The 24,447-nt window shown below is 43.9% G+C and overlaps 1 protein-coding gene across 2 annotated transcripts in view; it reads left to right on the top strand.

The window, feature by feature from the left end:
- LOC139456106 (ribosomal protein S6 kinase beta-1-like) overlaps positions 1–24,447 on the top strand; it is a 41,111-nt gene that overhangs the window by 4,666 nt on the left and 11,998 nt on the right. For both annotated transcript variants that reach the window (XM_071237637.1, XM_071237636.1), the window contains exons 2-15: positions 633–658; positions 5,519–5,636; positions 7,167–7,235; positions 7,821–7,892; positions 11,450–11,583; positions 12,495–12,595; positions 13,712–13,802; positions 14,543–14,633; positions 15,201–15,242; positions 15,525–15,590; positions 18,379–18,441; positions 19,314–19,391; positions 19,860–19,967; positions 24,153–24,268. In XM_071237637.1, the coding sequence (XP_071093738.1) occupies positions 633–658; positions 5,519–5,636; positions 7,167–7,235; positions 7,821–7,892; positions 11,450–11,583; positions 12,495–12,595; positions 13,712–13,802; positions 14,543–14,633; positions 15,201–15,242; positions 15,525–15,590; positions 18,379–18,441; positions 19,314–19,391; positions 19,860–19,967; positions 24,153–24,268 (1,175 nt within the window). The remainder of the gene's footprint in view (positions 1–632; positions 659–5,518; positions 5,637–7,166; positions 7,236–7,820; positions 7,893–11,449; positions 11,584–12,494; positions 12,596–13,711; positions 13,803–14,542; positions 14,634–15,200; positions 15,243–15,524; positions 15,591–18,378; positions 18,442–19,313; positions 19,392–19,859; positions 19,968–24,152; positions 24,269–24,447) is intronic.

Here is a 24,447-nt window from a genome sequence, read left to right as displayed (position 1 = left end):
CTAGCACATGTAGTGTCAAGCATTGTGTAGTGACTAGCACATGTAGTGTCAAGCATTGTGTAGTGACTAGCACATGTAGTGTCAAGCATTGTGTAGTGACTAGCACATGTAGTATGTGTTAAGCATTGTTGTGACTAGCACATGTAGTATGTGTGTAACACCTAGGAACACTTGGTTCATGCTGGATGTGTAGAAGAGACATTTCTCCATCCACATAATTTAAGAGCAATGGTGCTGTACAGCAGTCGGTAATATTCCAGCTATGTCACAGCAGCCTTTAAACACGGCAAATATTTGACCGCGTCCACGGTCTAGTGAATAGAGCCTTTGTCTGTAGAGCAAAAGGTCAGTTTCATTCCCCAGCTGTGTCATACAATAAGACCTGAAAAGATTTTTCTTTTTGTTACCCTGCCTGGTGCTCGGCATTAATGAGGGAAGACAAGGACCAGTCTGCTCGGAGTCAGTAATCTGTATCTGAGTGGGGTGTTCATGTTAAACTGCGACATGGTATCTCAGTGGGCAAGCATTAACCAACATAAGTTCAGACAAGTACAATCAGCCACACTCGTACATGCATGTCAATATATAAGTGCAATAGGTATCTATAATATTCTCTCAATTTGTTTTTTCAGGAACAAGGACCCCTAAGCCCCGAAGAGTGAGTAGATCATTACTTTCATTCAGAGATGGTGTCCATCATGTCCGTGTTGGATATTCAAAGTAATCTAGTTGGTGTTGGATAGAGTCACTGACACAAGTACCAAACAAAGAAGGGAAATGTACAGTGTGTCATGTTTCTACAGATACGAACCATACTTAGTATGCTCGGTCGCTGTACGATGTGACTGAATGGTTCTGGTTAAGTGGCAGTGATAGTGAGGGATGTGGGTGTGGTAATGATGGATGTGGGTGTGGTAATGACGGATGTGGGTGGGACAGTGAGGGATGTGGGTGGGACAGTGAGGGATGTGGGTGGGACAGTGAGGGATGTGGGTGGGACAGTGAGGGATGTGGATGTGGTAGTGATGGATGTGGGTGGACAGTGAGGGATGTGGGTGGGACAGTGAGGGATGTGGGTGGGACAGTGATGGATGTGGATGTGGTAGTGATGGATGTGGATGTGGTAGTGATGGATGTGGTAGTGATGGATGTGGGTGGGACAGTGATGGATGTGGATGTGGTAGTGATGGATGTGGGTGTGGTAGTGATGGATGTGGATGTGGTAGTGATGGATGTGGATGTGGTAGTGATGGATGTGGGTGGGACAGTGAGGGATGTGGGTGGGACAGTGAGGGATGTGGGTGGGACAGTGATGGATGTGGGTGGGACAGTGAGGGATGTGGATGTGGTAGTGATGGATGTGGGTGGACAGTGAGGGATGTGGGTGGGACAGTGAGGGATGTGGGTGGGACAGTGATGGATGTGGGTGGACAGTGAGGGATGTGTGTGTGGTAGTGATGGATCTGGGTGGGACAGTGAGGGATGTTGGGTGGGACAGTGAGGGATGTGGATGTGGTAGTGATGGATGTGGGTGGACAGTGAGGGATGTGGGTGGGACAGTGAGGGATGTGGGTGGGACAGTGAGGGATGTGGGTGGGACAGTGAGGGATGAGGTAGTGAGGGATGTGGGTGGGACAGTGAGGGATGTGGGTGGGACAGTGAGGGATGTGGATGTGGTAGTGATGGATGTGGGTGGGACAGTGAGGGATGTGGGTGGGACAGTGAGGGATGTGGGTAGGACAGTGAGGGATGTGGGTGGGACAGTGAGGGATGTAGGTGTGGTAGTGAGGGATGTGGGTAGGACAGTGAGGGATGTGGGTAGGACAGTGATGGATGTGGATGTGGTAGTGAGGGATGTGGGTAGGACAGTGATGGATGTGGGTGGGACAGTGATGGATGTGGGTGTGACAGTGAGGGATGTGGGTAGGACAGTGAGGGATGTGGGTGGGACAGTGAGGGATGTGGGTGGGACAGTGAGGGATGTGGGTGGGACAGTGATGGATGTGGGTGGGACAGTGAGGGATGTGGGTAGGACAGTGAGGGATGTGGGTGGGGCAGTGAGGGATGTGGGTGGGACAGTGAGGGATGTGGATGTGGTAGTGAGGGATGTGGATGTGGTAGTGATGGATGTGGGTGGGACAGTGATGGATGTGGGTGGGACAGTGAGGGATGTGGGTGGGTGGGACAGTGAGGGATGTGGGTGGGACAGTGAGGGATGTGGGTGGGACAGTGAGGGATGTGGGTGGGACAGTGATGGATGTGGGTGGGACAGTGAGGGATGTGGGTGGGGCAGTGAGGGATGTAGGTAGGACAGTGAGGGATGTGGGTAGGACAGTGATGGATGTGGATGTGGTAGTGAGGGATGTGGGTAGGACAGTGATGGATGTGGGTGGGACAGTGATGGATGTGGGTAGGACAGTGAGGGATGTGGGTGGGACAGTGATGGATGTGGGTGGGACAGTGAGGGATGTGGGTAGGACAGTGAGGGATGTGGGTGGGGCAGTGAGGGATGTGGGTGGGACAGTGATGGATGTGGGTGGGACAGTGATGGATGTGGGAGGGACAGTGATGGATGTGGGTGGGACAGTGATGGATGTGGGAGGGACAGTGAGGGATGTGGGTGGGACAGTGAGGGATGTGGGTGGGACAGTGATGGATGTGGGTGTGGCAGTGAGGGATGTGGGTGGGACAGTGATGGATGTGGGAGGGACAGTGAGGGATGTGGGTGGGACAGTGATGGATGTGGGAGGGACAGTGATGGATGTGGGAGGGACAGTGATGGATGTGGGTGGGACAGTGATGGATGTGGGAGGGACAGTGAGGGATGTGGGTGGGACAGTGAGGGATGTGGGTGGGACAGTGAGGGATGTGGGTGGGACAGTGAGGGATGTGGGTGGGACAGTGAGGGATGTGGGTGGGACAGTGATGGATGTGGGTGGGACAGTGAGGGATGTGGGTGTGACAGTGATGGATGTGGGTGGGACAGTGATGGATGTGGGTGGGACAGTGAGGGAATGTGGGTGGGACAGTGAGGGATGTTGGGTGGGACAGTGAGGGATGTGGGTGGGACAGTGAGGGATGTGGGTGGGACAGTGAGGGATGTGGGTGGGACAGTGAGGGATGTGGTAGGGGCAGTGAGGGATGTGGGTGGGACAGTGAGGGATGTGGGTGGGACAGTGATGGATGTGGGTGGGACAGTGATGGATGTGGGTGGGGCAGTGAGGGATGTGGGTGGGACAGTGAGGGATGTGGGTGGGACAGTGAGGGATGTGGGTGGGACAGTGAGGGATGTGGGTGGGACTTTGAGGGATGTGGGTGGGACAGTGAGGGATGTGGGTGGGACAGTGAGGGATGTGAGTGGGACAGTGAGGGATGTGGGTGGGAAAGTGATGGATGTGGGTGGGACAGTGAGGAATGTGGGTGGGGTTTTAAGTCAGTTGGGGATGTTGATGCAGAGAAATTCATGACATTCAATTGTTTGTGTACCATAGTGTGTCAAGTAGGCATGTTTGATAATCTATAGTCAATGCTGATGCCTGTGTGCGTATGCTTGGGACTCGATTCCTGACACAGAGCATATGTCTTGTGTATGTCTTGTCCACAGGGTCTTGTCATTGCTCATGACACAAGGTCAAACATCTACTGAAATTGAGTTAATCATCTGTTACCATGTGATGTTTCTCTACCTATGGAAGAGGCTTGTATACCATGGTGTTTCTCTACCTATGGAAGAGGCTTGTATACCATGATGTTTCTCTACCTATGGAAGAGGCTTGTATACCATGATGTTTCTCTACCTATGGAAGAGGCTTGTATACCATGATGTTTCTCTACCTATGGAAGAGGCTTGTATACCATGATGTTTCTCTACCTATGGAAGAGGCTTGTATACAATGATGTTTCTCTACCTATGGAAGAGGCTTGTATACCATGATGTTTCTCTACCTATGGAAGAGGCTTGTATACCATGATGTTTCTCTACCTATGGAAGAGGCTTGTATACCATGATGTTTCTCTACCTATGGAAGAGGCTTGTATACAATGATGTTTCTCTACCTATGGAAGAGGCTTGTATACCATGATGTTTCTCTACCTATGGAAGAGGCTTGTATACCATGATGTTTTTCTACCTATGGAAGAGGCTTGTATAGCGTGGTGTACCTCAGGAAGAGAGAAATCTCTGTATCCAGACAACAATGTTAGTTCAGTACAGGGTAGTGGGTTCCTCAGGGAAAGTACTGAATGTCATTTCTAAGCAGACCTTTTTAAAGGTCTGTTTTTTTGTTGGGAGCCAAGTGCCTCCTAAAATGAATATTTTTGTACTCAAACCTAAGTATTTAGGAGTCAACAGATATCTTAAACAGATATTGTCACCGGTTACGTTTACTTTTATGTAGCCAAGTGGTGAGCAGTAGATAGATTTATGTCGCCATAGATTTGAGTCTCATTTGGCCACCAGAATAGTCGCTACTTAGAGGGCAGCTGAGATTGGCATAAAATATGGATGATCTATGTTTAATTAATTTTGTGGCTGTGGTTTAAAAAATGTTATTTAAAAGTTATCTTGTGAGTGTGACTGTTTTGTTTATCTGTGTAAATTTTCAACAGTGGCCATGGTCACAGCAGTAACGTAGGACCAGGGGCTTAACCAGGCTGCACCCACAAGCTGTGTGACTGTTGTAATCCTGTAACACAATGTGGGAGTTGCAACAGATTAGCAAGTGCTGTGATGTGGATGACGGCGTGAAATAATTAAGGCCAATAAAAGTATTATGTTTCGGTTTTTTTTGTTTGACTTCAAATTAATTCAGATGCGTTTTGTTTCTTTCTTTCGAGACAAGCTCATTTGCCAAACATTAGCAATAAAATATATATATATACATTGGAAGGAAATCATTGTAACTATACTCGACAAGCCTAAAAGTAAAAGGGCATATTATATTGCCCACCCACAGCCATGCCTAATGCAGTTTGTTCATTATTGGGAAAGCGGGTTAGAGTTGCCTCCCCTTGGTAAAGATCCAGAAAACTAAAAAGCTCAATGCAGGGATTGACAACATCACTGTTGGGGACCAGATACATAATATTCTCGTGTTTAAGACCTGATGGGTGGGTCAAGCAAACCTGTGATTGACAACATGCCTGATCCTCGGCCTCAGGGTATAAGGAGTGCACGGGTGGCCCAGTTGTCTGTGGGGGCTGTGAGAATCCCTGAATCGTGGGTTCTAATACCAGAATTGCAGTGATCATTATTTTTAACTTGTCATATAATGAAATACTATATGAAATGTCGTAACCACAACTTGCTCAATATGCTGAGGTCATGTATTGGTATGATGAGGACTTATTAGCTGACTTTCCTGGGCCGATCAGAATTTGACTAATCTGGCTTCAGACTAGTGGCTAAACTACTCATTATCATAGTTACAGGTGTACAACCTCGAGTCACGTGCTCGGAATTGAACGTGTATTTTGTAGATCTCAGTGTTGAGATGACGCAACATGTGTTGTATTGCAGTGATCCGGAGATGGAGACAGTGGAGCTGTCTGAGCAGACGGTCAATCCAGGTCAGCTTAAGACGGGGCCAGCTGACTTTGAACTGCTCAAAGTCCTCGGTAAAGGGGGATATGGGAAGGTATGTATTAGGATAAGACTTTCCTAGCTATAGTATATGCCTTGATGGACTCGCCTAACTATAGTATAGGCTTTGATGGGCTTGCCTAACTGTAGTATTAGGGTTTATGAACTCGCCTAACTATAGTATAAGCCTTGACGGACTCGCCTAACTATAGTATAAGCCTTGATGGACTCGCCTAACTATAGTATAAGTTTTGATGAACTCACCTAACTACAGTATAAGCCTTGATGGACTCGCCTTACTACAGTATAAGCCTTGATGGACTCGCCTAACTACAGTATAAGCCTTGATGGACTCGCCTAACTACAGTATAAGCCTTGATGGACTCGCCTAACTATAGTATAAGTTTTGATGAATTCATCTAACTACAGTATAAGCCTTGATGGACTCGCCTAACTACAGTATAAGCCTTGATGGACTCGCCTAACTACAGTATAAGCCTTGATGGACTCGCCTAAGTACAGTATAAGCCTTGATGGACTCGCCTAACTACAGTATAAGCCTTGATGAACTCACCTAACTACAGTATAAGCCTTGATGGACTCGCCTAACTACAGTATAAGCCTTGATGGTCTCGCCTAAATATAATATAAGTTTTGATGAACTCACCTAACTACAGTATAAGCCTTGATGGACTCGCCTAACTATCATGACTATAGCATAAGTCTTGGATGAACTCACCTAACTGTGGTATAAACCTTGATGGACTCGCCTAACTACAGTACATGTCTTGAAGAACTTTACTAACTACTAAGCCTTAAAGGATTTGCCTGTCTGCAGTATACATGGTATAAATCTTATCATGCTTATTGGAGATCTGATTTATTTCGATGTTTGTCAGCCACCCAGTATCATCAGATAGCATATTTGCCTCTGAAAATTGTTTCAACATTAAATCTAAAGCTTTTCATGATTCATGATTAGTATGAGTATTTTCCTTTTGGCATCCCTTCACAGTGTTTGGCATCATGTCGATTTGTTCTTGATTTATTTATTTCTAAACATCACTTGAAAATGCACAAACACCAAGGAAAAGTCAAAAATCATTTCCTGGTAGATTTTAGGCTTGTAAATTCTATTTTTAGATTTTTTTACCTTAAAAAAGAAGGTAGTTCACCATCGTTATCCTGCTTGAAGGTCATCAAGGTCACAGGGTCCTTGTCATTTGCAGGATAGCCTTGATGTTAAGCTTGGTACAAGTTAAGACTATATTTGTCTCTAGATCGTGTAGATTCAAGTACTTTTTGACCAAACTGAAGGACCCCAAGACACGCATAATTTCAGCACTGCAGTCTAAGTTCACAATATTCAAGTTATACGGCTATTTGAGGATATTTCTGAGGCTATCATTTATATCTGTGCTTTGTGTGACGAAAAGCAATTGCTGCATTCAGTGTTCTTTTAGTCCTGTAAACTTGATAAACATTGGCTTTGTAGAAACTGACTTTTCCACCAGAACATACTGAATCAGATAAGTGATACAGTTGCCCACTGTTTGACACCTTGAATATTTCATTTTCATTTCAGGTCTTCCAAGTGCGCAAAATTTCAGGCCAAGATGGAGGCAAGATATTTGCCATGAAAGTTCTTAAAAAGGTACTTCAGTAATGACATTGAACATATAGTTACACCCATAGGACATGGAGGATGCAGCGTTGAACATGTTTAGTTTGTACATGTGATGCAGGAAGGATACAGTGACAGACGTGTGCTGGTATCAGGAATAGAGCCACTCGGCCATTTGCTAAATGATCTATAATTGTCATAATTGTTTCTCCAAATATTTCCTCCTAAAGTCGACTATGAACAGAATTACATAAATATGAATGTAGTTAGTATTTTATTTCAGTTGACAATGTTCATTATCCAATAATATACACATATGTTTAAATATTCGCAGTGCTGTTCAAGAATAGGATATGAGAGGCATTAATTGCATCTTAGTTCATGTCACAAATAACGAAAATCAAACACAGTTTCCACTGTTTGAAGACGAAATACCCCTGATAATTAGCAAAATCTCATCAAACACCAAAAAATCTCATTGCTTTTGGACCAGGGAAGATTTTTCTCTCACAGATAAACAGTCCAGGATAATCTGTGAACCTAGCTCTACATTGAAAACACAGTAGGTTTACCCCCTGGTTATGTCAGCTTGTTGATCGACACATTGTCTTGCAGGCTACTATTGCCCGGAACGCCAAGGACACAGCTCACACCAAGGCCGAGAGGAACATCCTGGAATGTGTGAAGGTAATACCTACTGTTTACAATGTATTCTGACAGTTAGATATAACGTAGAATACAACTGACTTGTTCACCCATGTGATGTGACTGGTGTGGTACACGGTGTAGAATACAACTGACTTGTTCACCCACGTGATGTGACTGGTGTGGTACAGGGTGTAGAATACAACTGACTTGTTCACCCATGTGATGTGACTGGTGTGGTACACGGTGTAGAATACAACTGACTTGTTCACCCACGTGATGTGACTGGTGTGGTACAGGGTGTAGAATACAACTGACTTGTTCACCCACGTCATGTGACTGGTGTGGTACACTGTGTAGAATACAACTGACTTGTTGACCCACGTGATGTGACTGGTATGGTACACGGTGTAGAATACAACTGACTTGTTGACCCACGTGATGTGACTGGTATGGTACACGGTGTAGAATACAACTGACTTGTTCACCCATGTGATGTGACTGGTATGGTACAAGGTGTAGAATACAACTGACTTGTTCACCCATGTGATGTGACTGGTGTGGTACACAGTGTAGAATACAACTGACTTGTTCACCCATGTGATGTGACTGGTATGGTACACGGTGTAGAATACAACTGACTTGTTCACCCATGTATTGTGACTGGTGTGGTACACGGTGTAGAATACAACTGACTTGTTCACCCATGTGATGTGACTTGTGTGGTACACTGTGTAGAATACAACTGACTTGTTCACCCATGTGATGTGACTGGTGTGGTACACGGTGTAGAATACAACTGACTTGTTCACCCACGTGATGTGACTGGTGTGGTACACGGTGTAGAATACAACTGACTTGTTCACCCACGTGATGTGACTGGTGTGGTACACGGTGTAGAATACAACTGACTTGTTCACCCATGTGATGTGACTGGTGTGGTACACGGTGTAGAATACAACTGACTTGTTCACCCACGTGATGTGACTGGTGTGGTACACGGTGTAGAATACAACTGACTTGTTCACCCATGTGATGTGACTGGTGTGGTACACAGTGTAGAATACAACTGACTTGTTCACCCACGTGATGTGACTGGTGTGGTACACTGTGTAGAATACAACTGACTTGTTCACCCATGTGATGTGACTGGTGTGGTACACAGTGTAGAATACAACTGACTTGTTCACCCACGTGATGTGACTGGTATTGTACACGGTGTAGAATACAACTGACTTGTTCACCCATGTGATGTGACTGGTGTGGTACACTGTGTAGAATACAACTGACTTGTTGACCCATGTGATGTGACTGGTGTGGTACACTGTGTAGAATACAACTGACTTGTTCACCCATGTGATGTGACTGGTGTGGTACACTGTGTAGAATACAACTGACTTGTTGACCCATGTGATGTGACTGGTGTGGTACACAGTGTAGAATACAACTGACTTGTTCACCCATGTGATGTGACTGGTGTGGTACACTGTGTAGAATACAACTGACTTGTTGACCCACGTGATGTGACTGGTGTGGTACACGGTGTAGAATACAACTGACTTGTTCACCCACGTGATGTGACTGGTGTGGTACACGGTGTAGAATACAACTGACTTGTTCACCCATGTGATGTGACTGGTGTGGTACACTGTGTAGAATACAACTGACTTGTTCACCCATGTGATGTGACTGGTGTGGTACACAGTGTAGAATACAACTGACTTGTTGACCCACGTGATTTGACTGGTATTGTACACGGTGTAGAATACAACTGACTTGTTCACCCATGTGATGTGACTGGTGTGGTACACAGTGTAGAATACAACTGACTTGTTCACCCACGTGATGTGACTGATGTGGTACACTGTGTAGAATACAACTGACTTGTTCACCCATGTGATGTGACTGGTGTGGTACACTGTGTAGAATACAACTGACTTGTTGACCCACGTGATGTGACTGGTATTGTACACGGTGTAGAATACAACTGACTTGTTCACCCATGTGATGTGACTGGTATGGTACACGGTGTAGAATACAACTGACTTGTTCACCCACGTGATGTGACTGGTGTGGTACAAGGTGTAGAATACAACTGACTTGTTCACCCATGTGATGTGACTGGTGTGGTACACGGTGTAGAATACAACTGACTTGTTCACCCATGTGATGTGACTGGTGTGGTACACAGTGTAGAATACAACTGACTTGTTCACCCATGTGATGTGACTGGTGTGGTACACGGTGTAGAATACAACTGACTTGTTCACCCATGTGATGTGACTGGTGTGGTACTCTGTGTAGAATACAACTGACTTGTTCACCCATGTGATGTGACTGGTGTGGTACACGGTGTAGAATACAACTGACTTGTTCACCCATGTGATGTGACTGGTGTGGTACACGGTGTAGAATACAACTGACTTGTTCACCCATGTGATGTGACTGGTGTGGTACACGGTGTAGAATACAACTGACTTGTTCACCCATGTGATGTGACTGGTGTGGTACACGGTGTAGAATACAACTGACTTGTTCACCCATGTGATGTGACTTGTGTGGTACACGGTGTAGAATACAACTGACTTGTTCACCCATGTGATGTGACTGGTGTGGTACACGGTGTAGAATACAACTGACTTGTTCACCCATGTGATGTGACTTGTGTGGTACACGGTGTAGAATACAACTGACTTGTTCACCCATGTGATGTGACTGGTGTGGTACACGGTGTAGAATACAACTGACTTGTTCACCCATGTGATGTGACTGGTGTGGTACACGGTGTAGAATACAACTGACTTGTTCACCCATGTGATGTGACTGGTGTGGTACACGGTGTAGAATACAACTGACTTGTTCACACATGTGATGTGACTGGTGTGGTACACGGTGTAGAATACAACTGACTTGTTCACCCATGTGATGTGACTGGTGTGGTACACTGTGTAGAATACAACTGACTTGTTCACCCATGTGATGTGACTGGTGTGGTACACGGTATAGAATACAACTGACTTGTTCACCCATGTGATGTGACTGGTGTGGTACACGGTGTAGAATACAACTGACTTGTTCACCTATGTGATGTGACTGGTGTGGTACACGGTGTAGAATACAACTGACTTGTTCACCCATGTGATGTGACTGGTGTGGTACACGGTGTAGAATACAACTGACTTGTTCACCCATGTGATGTGACTGGTGTGGTACACGGTGTAGAATACAACTGACTTGTTCACCCATGTGATGTGACTGGTGTGGTACACGGTGTAGAATACAACTGACTTGTTCACCCATGTGATGTGACTGGTGTGGTACACGGTGTAGAATACAACTGACTTGTTCACCCATGTGATGTGACTGGTGTGGTACATGTTGTAGAATACAACTGACTTGTTCACCCATGTGATGTGACTGGTGTGGTACACGGTGTAGAATACAACTGACTTGTTCACCCATGTGATGTGACTGGTATGGTACACAGTGTAGAATACAACTTACTTGTTCACCCATGTGATGTGACTGGTATGGTACAAGGTGTAGAATACAGCTGACTTGTTCACCCACGTGATGTGACTTGTGTGCTTCTGTTTCAGCATCCATTCATTGTAGATCTGATCTACGCCTTCCAGACAGGTGGCAAGCTGTACCTGATCCTGGAGTACCTGCCTGGCGGGGAACTCTTCATGCAGCTGGAGCGCGAGGGCATCTTCATGGAGGACACAGCTTGGTGAGTCTAGAGCGCAGCTTGGTGAGTCTAGGGCGTGGCTTGGTGAGTCTAGGGCACTGCTTGGTGAGTCCAGGGCACGGCTTGGTGAGTCTAGGGCGTGGCTTGATGAGTCTAGGACACAGCTTGGTGAGTCTGGAGCGCAGCTTGGTGAGTCTAGGGCACAGCTTGGTGAGTCTAGGACACAGCTTGGTGAGTCTAGGGCACAGCTTGGTGAGTCTAGGGCACGGCTTGGTGAGTCTAGGGCACGGCTTGGTGAGTCTAGGGCGCAGCTTGGTGAGTCTAGGGCACAGCTTGGTGAGTCTAGAGCGCAGCTTGGTGAGTCTAGGGCACAGCTTGGTGAGTCTAGAGCGCAGCTTGGTGAGTCTAGGGCATGACTTGGTGAGTCTAGGGCGCAGCTTGGTGAGTCTAGGGCGCAGCTTGGTGAGTCTAGGGCGCAGCTTGGTTTGTCTAGGACACAGCTTGGTGAGTCTAGAGCGCAGCTTGGTGAGTCTAGGGCACAGTTTGGTGAGTCTAGGGCGTGGCATGGTAAGTCTAGGGCACAGCTTGGTGAGTCTAGGGCACGGCTTGGTGAGTCTAGGGCGCGGCTTGGTGAGTCTAGGGCACAGCTTGGTGAGTCTAGGGCACGGCCTTGTGAGTCTAGGGCATGGCTTGGTGAGTCTAGGGCACGACTTGGTGAGTCTAGGGCACGTCCCTGTGAGTCTAGGGCATGGCCATGTAAGTCTGGGGCATGGCTTGGTGAGAATGTAGGACACTGCATGGTGACTTAGGTTTAATGGGAGAATCTGGAAGGAGGAAAATTAATGTTTTTCGTTGTTAAGAAATTGCAGCAGGTATGGTTCCTCGTTTGATATAAAAATGCTGACCATATGTGAAGGAGGCGATTGTTGCTGATGTGTGGATTGTACTTTCAGCTTCTACCTTGCCGAGATCACCCTTGCCATTGAGCATCTCCACTCCCAGGGAATCATATACCGAGATCTGAAACCCGAGAACATTCTCCTCGACTCCCAGGGTAAGTCTGGCACAGGGTCCCCAGGTCACAGGCAACATGGCATTTGATCCATATGTAATTGCATAGTCCCCGGTCATGGATCGATTTTGCTATAAGCTGCACCAGTGCAGGTTAAACATTGATAGTGTAGGTAACTTTTATTGTCAGGATACACCCTGTGCAGGTAACATTTCCAACCACAAATGCACGGCAGCAGTCAAATTTGATAAAAGTGGAAAAATGAAGTCATGAAAAGTTCATAAAAATAATGAAATGCATAGGTCTGAATGCAGCGAACTTGCGAACTAATTCTTCTCAATTGCCTGATTACCACTAGAACAGTCACTCATGCGGTTACAATCACAACAAACAGCCACTTTGAAACTTCTGTTTAAGGTTGTTTACTGGATGACAAGGTGTTAAAAGCCAGATACATATTTTTTCAAAATAATATACTCAAGTACATTTTCAAGTTTATTTTCTCTTTGAATTTATTTAATATTCAAAATAACTAAAAATACAGTGTTTCAATTGATGATAAAAAGGTGCAGCCAATATTTTGGTGGTGCAATCTGATTAATTCACTTGGTTGCACCTGGTGCAGGTGGTTAAACGGAATGAAATTGTACCCTGCCCTGTTCTCTAAGGCAGCAGGGGGCACGGGTGGCCCAGTCGTCTAAGGCGCCACTATTCGCTGTGCAGAGTTGCGTCCCTTGGGCACACCAGAAACCTATAATTGTGGGTTCGAATCTCGGTTCGCCCCAATTATGTTTCTAGGTTTGTCAGCACCATACCCGTGCTCGTGGGTTTCACCGAAGTGGTAAACATCTGAGACCTGCATCCCTTTTGGCTTTCCTCCCACATTAAGCTGACACATCGTGATATAACTGGAATACTCTTAAAAGCGGCGTTAAACCCAACTCACTCACTCTAAGGCTGCAAAGAGCATCAGATTCATTGAGGCACTGAGGATTTTGCTCACTAATCCCATACATTTGTTTCCCAAGGCAAGAAGGAAAAAGGCATGTTAAATTGTCATATATATTCCACGTTTGTAAAATTTTTGGTGGGCGTGTCCTTATGATAAGTAAAAATAAATGTAGATAAGTATGGATAAGTATATGATGTTTGTTTCAGGCCACGTGAAGCTGACAGACTTCGGCCTGTGCAAAGAGTCCATCAACGATGGGACCGTGACTCACACCTTCTGTGGGACCATTGAGTACATGTGAGTACTTGTACCAATACTGCGGATAGTTTTCTAAGAATCGACAGTTCTAGTATTAATACTGTGGGTGGTTCTGTGTGACTATGCAGTACATGTGAGTATTGACTTTTAAGGGACAGTTGGGGTAGCCTGGTGGCTCATGTGGTTGCTCATCATGTCGAGGTACAGGTTTGATTCCCACCAACATGAACAAGGGTACACTGGCTAACTGTGTTATTACCATTGTGTCCCATGCTGTGAAATGGCTGGAATATTGGAAGTGTTATAAAACCCACACTCTGTCTCATAATGAGGCATTCAGTCTCTACAAACACAGAATTTAAAAAAGTTGTATAGTCCCCAGGAAGTTGAGAATGCACTTTGAATGCATTGATCTGTTAACTGAGGTCACACTGTGATGATGCACTTTGAACATGCTCGTGTTGGTCCAACACTATGCACAATTAAAGAGGCGAGTAACGGGATCGGGTGGTAAGGCGCGCTGAATTGGTTGATGCATGTCATTGTATCCCAATTGTGTGGATCTGTGCTCATGATGTCAATCACTGGATTGTCTAGTTGAGTGGATCGATGCTCATAATATTAATCACTGGTTTGTCTGGTCCAGACTTGATTACAGACCGCCGTCTAATACCTGCAATATTGCGGTGTGCGGCGTTAAACAACAAACAAACAAATATTAAAAACTGTTTAGTATTTGTATGGGAACCATGAGTGAGGGTGACGTGTTGACCTTGCAGGGCCCCGGAGATTCTGACCCGCAGTGGCCATGGCAAGGCAGTGGACTGGTGGAGCCTTGGAGCCCTCATGTACGACATGCTGACCGGAGCGGTGAGTCCGCTTGTTACAGGGGAAAGTGGTAGATATTGATAACTTGTTATAGGGTAAAATAGTGTGACAATAGTAGACACTTATATCTTGTAACAGGGGGAAAAATAGTAGATACTGAAAACTTGTTACAGGGGAAAATAGTAGATGCTGAAAACTTGTAACAGGGGGCAAAAGTAGATGCTGAAAACTTGTAACAGGGAAAAATAGTAGATGCTGGAAACTTGTAACACGGGGAAAATAGTAGATGCTGAAATTTTGTAACAGGGAAAAATGGTAGATGCTGGAAGCTTGTTACAGGGGAAAAAAGTAGATGCTGAAAACTTGTTACAGGGGAAAAAAGTAGATGCTGAAAACTTGTTACAGGGGAAAATAGTAGATGCTGGAAACTTGTAACAGGGGAAAAAAGTAGATACTGAAAACTTGTAACAGGGGAAAGTAGTAGATGCTGGAATCTTGTTAAAGGGGAAAATAGTTGACAATAGTAGATACTCACTCACTCACTCTTGTGAAAATTGTTTTTGCTACACACAATAGAATTCCTTCCTTATAGATAACCTTGTATTTCAGCCTCCATTCACAGCCGAGAATCGGAAAAAGACTATTGACAAAGTAAGTAGCCCCACTCCAGCAGTGAAAATGAAAACTAAAACAGATGAGTGATCAGTCCTCATAGAACAATAGATTGACTTAAACATTGTTCAGGACCAAACATAAAACACCCAGTAGAAAATCTGAGGCTGGTTTCACTCCATGGCTTTAGTCTCAGCTTTTGAGAACCGGCACACCGTGTGTGCTGTATGCAGACATCGAGCTTTTGATCATTGATCAGGAGGAGATAACTCCCTTCCACTTGCTGCTGACATGTGTGACAGATTGTGTTTCTGTTTCCAGATCCTGAAAGCCAAGCTGAGTTTGCCTCCATATCTCACTAATGAGGCTCGGGGTCTCATCAAGAGGGTAAGCATGTCAAGATGCAACACAACATGATGCACAAACACACAGATTGATGTTGTAGTTAGCTTGTGATAATGTCATCATTATCTCGCAGTTAGCCTGTGATAGTGTCATCGTTATCTTGCAGTTAGCCTGTGATAATGTCATCATTATCTTGTAGTTAGCCTGTGATAATGTCATCGTTATCTTGTAGTTAGCGTTTGAAGTGTCATCGTTTTATTGCAGTTAGTCTGTGATAATGTCATCATTATCTTGTAGTTAGCCTGTGATAATGTCATCATTATCTTGTAGTTAGCCTGTGATAATGTCATCGTTATCTCGCAGTTAGCCTGTGATAATGTCATCATTATCTTGCAGTTAGCCTGTGATAATGTCATCGTTATCTTGCAGTTAGCCTGTGATAATGTCATCATTATCTTGTAGTTAGCCTGTGATAATGTCATCGTTATCTTGTAGTTAGCCTGTGATAATGTCATCGTTATCTTGCAGTTAGCCTGTGATAATGTCATCGTTATCTTGTAGTTAGTGTGGGATAGTTTCATCGTTATCTTGCAGTTAGCCTGTGATAATGTCATCGTTATCTTGCAGTTAGCCTGTGATAATGTCATCATTATCTTGCAGTTAGTCTGTGATAATGTCATCATTATCTTGTAGTTAGCCTGTGATAATGTCATCGTTATCTTGTAGTTAGCCTGTGATAGTGTCATCATTATCTTGTAGTTAGCCTGTGATAATGTCATCGTTATCTTGTAGTTAGCGTTTGAAGTGTCATCGTTTTATTGCAGTTAGTCTGTGATAATGTCATCATTATCTTGTAGTTAGCCTGTGATAATGTCATCATTATCTTGTAGTTAGCCTGTGATAATGTCATCGTTATCTCGCAGTTAGCCTGTGATAATGTCATCATTATCTTGCAGTTAGCCTGTGATAATGTCATCGTTATCTTGCAGTTAGCCTGTGATAATGTCATCATTATCTTGTAGTTAGCCTGTGATAAGGTCATCGTTATCTTGTAGTTAGCCTGTGATAATGTCATCGTTATCTTGCAGTTAGCCTGTGATAATGTCATCGTTATCTTGTAGTTAGTGTGGGATAGTTTCATCGTTATCTTGCAGTTAGCCTGTGATAATGTCATCGTTATCTTGCAGTTAGCCTGTGATAATGTCATCATTATCTTGCAGTTAGCCTGCGATAATGTCATCGTTATCTTGCAGTTAGCCTGTGATAATGTCATCATTATCTTGCAGTTAGCCTGTGATAATGTCATCGTTATCTTGTAGTTAGCCTGTGATAATGTCATCGTTATCTTGCAGTTAGCCTGTGATAGTGTCATCGTTATCTTGCAGTTAGCCTGTGATAGTGTCATCGTTATCTTGCAGTTAGCCTGTGATAATGTCATCATTATCTTGCAGTTAGTCTGTGATAATGTCATCGTAATCTCGCAGTTAGCGTGTGATATTGTCATCGTTGTCTTGCAGTTAGCCTGTAATAATGTCATCATTATCTTGCAGTTAGCCTGTGATAATGTCATTGTAATCTCGCAGTAAGCGTGGGATAGTTTCATTGTTATCTTGCAGTAAGCCTGTCATAATGTCATCATTATCTTGCAGTTAGCTTTTGATAGTGTCATCGTTATCTCGCAGTTAGCCTGTGATAATGTCATCATTATCTCACAGTTAGCCTGTGATAGTGTCATCATTATCTTGCAGTTAGCCTGTGATTTTGTCATCGTGATCTTGCAATTAGTGTGGGATAGTTTCATCGTTATCTTGCAGTTAGCCTGTGATAATGTCATCGTAATCTCGCAGTTAGTGTGTGATAGTTTCATCGTTATCTTGCAGTTGGCTGTGATAATGTCATCATTATCTTGCAGTTAGCCTGTGATAATGTCATCATTATCTTGCAGTTAGCCTGTGATAATGTCATCGTTGTTTTGCAGTTAGCCTGTGATAATGTCATCATTATCTTGCAGTTAGCCTGTGATAATGTCATCATTATCTTGCAGTTAGCCTGTGATAATGTCATCATTATCTCGTAGTTAGCCTGTGTTAATGTCATCATTATCTTGCAGTTGGCTGTGATAATGTCATCGTTATCTTGCAGTTAGCCTGGGATAATGTCATCGTTATCTTGCAGTTAGCCTGCGATAATGTCATCGTTATCTTGCAGTTAGCCTGTGATAATGTCATTGTTATCTTGCAGTTAGCCTGTGATAATGTCATTGTTATCTCGCAGTTAGCCAGTAGCTATCTCCCTGTTTGCTGGTAGTCATCTCCCAGTAGTTAAGTCATTTATCTTCCATTTTGCCAGTGGTATCTCATCATTACCTCCAGTTAGGCGTTGGTCGTCTCCTAGTTAGCCATTGGTCATCTCTCAGTCATCTCCCAGTTAGCCATTGGTCATCTCCTAGTTAGCCAGTGGTCATCTCCCAGTTAGCCATTTGTCATCTCTCAGTCATCTTCCAGTTAGCCAGTGGTCATCTCTCAGTCATCTCCCAGTTAGCCAGTGGTCATCTACCACTTAGCCTGTTGTACTCTTATTGTTATCTCCCAGTTAGCCATTGGTCATTTCTCAGTTACCCAGTGGTCATCTCCCAGTTACCCAGTGGTCATCTCCCAGTTAGCCATTGGTCATCTACCACTTAGCCTGTTGTACTCTTATTGTTATCTCCCTGTTAGCCTGTAGTTGTTTCAGTTATCTCCCTGTAAGCTAAAAAATTTCTATAATGTTAAAATATATTATCCATTTTGTCCAATGTGTTTTAATTGATGGTTGTTGTTTTTTCTGCCAGTTACTCAGGAAGTCTCCGTCGGAGAGACTGGGAGGAGGGGCTGACGATGCGAACCCAATCAAGGTACGTTGATAAATAAACAACTGTATATCACCCAACATTTAACTTTTCCCCGAGGCAAGGGAGTTAACTGACTATAAGTCCAGTTTCCACCCTTGCCGAACTAGGCTGGAATTATGGAGTTATATTTTGGTTGGACTAACAAGTCTATGTACAGTCCAATCAAAATAGCATGACAATATCTACATCAGGTTCGTAAACTGCCCTGCAGATTTTGGCCTTATGCAGGATTTGCTAAGCATGTGCACTGTCAACTTAGAGTCAACATTTTCCAAATCTTTTCATGTTTTTAATCAAGGTGCTCACATGATTTGATGCACTTTGCAAAGTAAGACCCGCTTTATTACAATTTAGATCTTGATTATCGATCAGATTGTCCTCACAATCACAATGGGTGCTGCCATTTTGTTTGAAGCAAATGCAGGTTATATGAGAGGTGGAATCTGATGTGTCAACAGGTGGGACATAGAAGGAACATAACTCATAATAGCCACTGGTGGCGCTACATTCAAGCCCAGAAATGCCAGTGTAGATTGGCAAGGGTGGAAACTGGACTTTTGCAGTCAGTTAACTCCCTGGCCTCAGGAAGATGAACATGTAAAGACTTTGCAGTGTTTGAAATTCGGGATCATATCAAGCTGTGGTATCAAGCTGTGGTATCAAGCTGTGGTATATTCTTTCAGCATGAGGGTTTCTAACAAGGACTCACTGACTTTCATGTTAAATTTCCAACACTGCTTTGAACGTGTGCCTTTCTGCCTCTGCAAGTGTAACACATAGCGAAGTCAGCTGGACATGTTGCTAGGGGAGCCCAGTGTTTGTCATATTTGTGTAAAACCCTGTGTTTTGTAAAGCTTTCCTGAATCTGTTTTCAGTCCCATGCCTTTTTTCGCCACATCGACTGGTCAGAGCTGCTGGCGAGGAGGTTTGAGCCGCCGTTTAAACCCAACGTGGTGAGTGACGTTCTCCAGATAACTAGTGACACTACTCCACCATCCCTGTGCTGGCAATCTTCATCATGTGTTTCGTGAATCGTTATCCACAGATAACATAATATTAAAAGTATTGTCCAAGTTTGCCCTGATTATGTTTCTTGGTTTGTCAGCACCATATTCCTGTGTGTGGATTTCACAACAGGTAAACATCTTTGACCTGTATTGTTTCATGTTTTCCCCTCGGGGGGGTCGGGTAGCATAGTGGTTAAAGCGTTCGCTTTTCACGCAGAGGACCCGGGTTTGATAACGGACATGGGTACAATGTGTGATGCCCATTTCTGGTGTCCCCCGCTGTGATATTGGTGGAATATTGCTAAAAGAGGCATTAAACAATACTCACTCACTCAATAGTATGGTGAAATGGTTTGTGTTTGTCATACAAAACTGGAAATGTCAACCTGAATGTGACCCTTTCTGTGCCTCCAGACGGGGGACGAGGATGTGAGTCAGTTCGACACAAAGTTCACCAAGCAGACACCCGTGGATTCCCCCGACGACTCGGTGCTCAGCGAGAGTGCCAACCAAGTCTTTCTTGTAAGTACTGATTCTGTTTGGTTAGATGTATCATGCAGGTAATTGTAAACAGTACTCCCTTTGTTGCATGTCGTAATGCTGTATTGGCCAATTTTGATATGTTTAATTGAAATGCATTGGTTCATTTGGTACTACTACTACTGCTGCTACTGCTACTACTAGTACTACTACTGCTACTACTAGTACTACTACTACTGCTGCTACTGCTACTACTAGTACTACTGCTACTACTAGTACTACTACTACTGCTGCTACTGCTACTACTAGTACTATTACTACTGCTGCTACTGCTACTACTAGTACTGCTACTACTACTACTAGTGCTACTGCTACTACTAGTACTACTACTACTGCTACTACTAGTACTACTACTACTGCTGCTACTGCTACTACTAGTACTACTACTCCTAGTACTACTACTACTGCTGCTACTGCTACTACTAGTACTACTACTGCTGCTACTGCTAGTACTAGTACTACTACTACTGCTGCTACTACTAGTACTACTACTACTACTGCTGCTACTGCTACTACTAGTACTACTGCTACTACTAGTACTACTACTACTGCTACTGCTACTACTAGTACTACTACTACTGCTGCTACTAGTACTGCTACTACTACTACTAGTACTACTGCTACTGCTACTACTAGTACTACTACTACTGCTACTACTAGTACTACTACTACTGCTGCTACTGCTACTACTAGTACTACTACTACTGCTACTACTACTAGTACTACTACTACTGCTGCTACTGCTACTACTAGTACTACTACTGCTGCTACTGCTAGTACTAGTACTACTACTACTGCTGCTACCACTAGTACTACTACTACTGCTACTACTAGTACTACTACTACTGCTACTACTAGTACTACTACCACTGCTGCTACTACTACTACTACTACTGCTGCTACTGCTACTACTAGTACTACTACTGCTGCTACTACTAGTACTACTACTACTGCTGCTACTACTAGTACTACTACCACTGCTGCTACTACTAGTACTACTACTACTGCTACTACTACTAGTACTACTACTACTGCTGCTACTGCTACTACTAGTACTACTACTACTGCTGCTACTACTAGTACTACTACCACTGCTGCTACTGCTACTACTAGTACTACTACTACTGCTACTACTAGTACTACTACTACTGCTACTACAACTACTACTACTACTGCTGCTACTGCTACTACTAGTACTACTACTGCTGCTACTACTAGTACTACTACTACTACTGCTGCTACTACTAGTACTACTACCACTGCTGCTACTGCTACTACTAGTACTACTACTACTGCTACTACTAGTACTACTACTACTGCTACTACTAGTACTACTACTACTGCTGCTACTGCTACTACTAGTACTACTACTACTGCTACTACTACTACTACTACTACTGCTACTACTAGTACTACTACTACTGCTACTACTAGTACTACTACCACTGCTGCTACTGCTACTACTAGTACTACTACTACTGCTACCATTACTACTACTACTACTACTGCTGCTACTACTAGTACTATTACTGCTGCTACTACTAGTGCTATTACTGCTGCTACTACTAGTACTACTACTACTGCTGCTACTGCTACTACTAGTACTACTACTGCTGCTACTGCTACTACTACTACTGCTGCTACTACTACTAGTACTACTGCTACTACTAGTACTACTACTACTGCTACTACTAGTACTACTACTGCTACTACTACTACTACTGCTGCTACTGCTACTACTAGTACTACTACTGCTGCTACTACTAGTACTAGTACTACTACTGCTGCTACTACTAGTACTACTACTACTACTGCTGCTACTGCTACTACTAGTACTACTACTACTACTGCTGCTACTGCTACTACTAGTACTACTACCACTGCTGCTACTGCTACTACTAGTACTACTACTACTGCTACTACTAGTACTACTACTGCTGCTACTGCTACTACTAGTACTACTACTACTGCTGCTACTGCTACTACTAGTACTACTACTGCTGCTACTGCTACTACTACTACTGCTGCTACTACTACTAGTACTACTGCTACTACTAGTACTACTACTACTGCTACTACTAGTACTACTACTGCTACTACTACTACTACTACTACTGCTGCTACTGCTACTACTAGTACTACTACTGCTGCTACTACTAGCACTACTACTACTACTGCTGCTACTGCTACTACTAGTACTACTACTGCTGCTACTGCTACTACTAGTACTACTACCACTGCTGCTACTGCTACTACTAGTACTACTACTACTGCTACTACTAGTACTACTACTGCTGCTACTGCTACTACTAGTACTACTACTGCTGCTACTACTAGTACTAGTACTACTACTACTGCTGCTACTACTAGTACTACTACTACTACTATTGCTGCTACTACTAGTGCTACTGCTACTACTAGTACTAGTACTTCTACTACTACTACTACTTGGGCGGTGGGGTAGCCTCGTGGTTAAAGCATTTACTCGTCATGCCAAACACCCGGGTTCGATTCCCCATATGGGTACAATGTGTGAAGCTCATTTCTGGTGTCCCGTGCCGTGACATTGCTGGAATATTGCTAAAAGTGGCGTAAAACCATACTCTCTCACAACTAGTACTACTACTACTAAAAAAATGGGTCATTTATGCAGCACTTTATTTCCACAACACATGGGGATATGTTCTAAGCGCTACATTATTAATACCCTCATTAGTGAGCTCTTCATTTTCATTCTCAGCTCCCTGGGGAGTCTGCAGCATGACATTCAAGTCGCCCTTATCATAACCCCAATGTGAAAATTATTAATAATGTCTGACTGTATACACTCTCAAGCTTTTGTTTTTATGGCAGCATTTGAAATTCAGATTGAACAGGGTTGAAGTCTTACGTGAAAAATCGAGGTTTTGGGGTGTTCACAGGTGGTGTGGAATCAAGTACTGCAGAAATATCAAGCACCAAACAGCTCCTTTATTTTAATCTGTAAATAGTAACATGTAGTCTGCAGTGCATACCAGCAGTAACGTGTAGGGAGCTTAGTATCAAGATGTGTGTTGTATCTGATGCAAGGCTATTTCAGCGTAGGGAGCTTAGTATCAAGATGTGTGTTGTATCTGTTGCAAGGCTATTTGAGCATAGGGAGCTTAGTATCAAGATGTGTGTTGTATCTGATGCAAGACTATTTCAGTGTAGGGAGCTTAGTATCAAGATGTGTGTTGTATCTGATGCAAGGCTATTTTAGCGTAGGGAGCTTAGTATCAAGATGTGTGTGGAATCTGATGCAAGGCTATATTAGCATAGGGAGCTTAGTATCAAGATGTGTGTTGTATCTGATGCAAGGCTATTTCAGTGTAGGGAGCTTAGTATCAAGATGTGTGTTGTATCTGATGCAAGGCTATTTCAGCCTAGGGAGCTTAGTATCAAGATGTGTGTTGTATCTGATGCAAGGCTATTTCAGCCTAGGGAACTTAGTATCAAGATGTGTGTTGTATCTGTTGCAAGGCTATTTCAGTGTAGGGAGCTTAGTATCAAGATGTATGTTGTATCTGCATGGCTATTTGAGCATAGGGAGCTTAGTATCAAGATGTGTGTTGTATCTGATGCAAGGCTATTTGAGCATAGGGAGCTTAGTATCAAGATGTGTGTTGTATCTGATGCAAGGCTATTTGAGCGTAGGGAGCTTAGTATCAAGATGTGTGTTGTATCTGATGCAAGGCTATTTGAGCGTAGGGAGCTTAGTATCAAGATGTATGTTGTATCTGCATGGCTATTTGAGCATAGGGAGCTTAGTATCAAGATGTGTGTTGTATCTGATGCAAGGCTATTTGACCGTAGGGAGCTTAGTATCAAGATGTGTGTTGTATCTGTTGGAAGGCAATTTCAGTGTTCCAGTTTTCCGGCAATTACCAGTTTTTTATGGGTAAAATTGAGCATGGACAGGTAATTCATGTGACGGGAGTCCGTGTGGATCAGCAAATAGAGTACCTCATAAATCTTTGTTGGTGAACGAAACATTGGCGATATTCATAGAAGCATGATAAGTATAATAAGTCAGCTTGGCTTAGTGCATGGAAATAACATTTCGCTTTGATTCGAGGTTAAAAAATGTTTGTAGTGACTTCATATGAGCCTATTGATGTAGTTTGACATTGTAGCTGTGTCTTTCAGGGCTTCACGTACGTAGCACCATCAGTTCTCTACGAGATGAACAAGCCATGGATATCGGAGAAGGAACCGAGATCTCCACGCAAGGTGATGGCGTCTACTCTCCGAGGAGCCGTCAGGTATTATTGCTGTTCTTTATTTTCAGGAAATTCTGTTGATTCTTGCCATGTTTACAGTTAGATTCCATAGCTTTATTGCTGGCAGGCCATGGGTGGCCCAGGCGGCTGAGGTGCTGAAATACGCTGCGCAGAATTGCTTCCCTTGGCTGTTCGAGAAACCTTTGATCTTGACAATATTC

Source organism: Haliotis cracherodii, unplaced genomic scaffold (genome assembly GCF_022045235.1).
Source record: "Haliotis cracherodii isolate W230 unplaced genomic scaffold, xgHalCrac1.p SCAF_11, whole genome shotgun sequence".
NCBI lineage: Eukaryota > Metazoa > Mollusca > Gastropoda > Lepetellida > Haliotidae > Haliotis > Haliotis cracherodii.
Note: the sequence above shows the minus strand (reverse complement) of the source record. Positions and strands in the feature narration are given on the sequence as shown.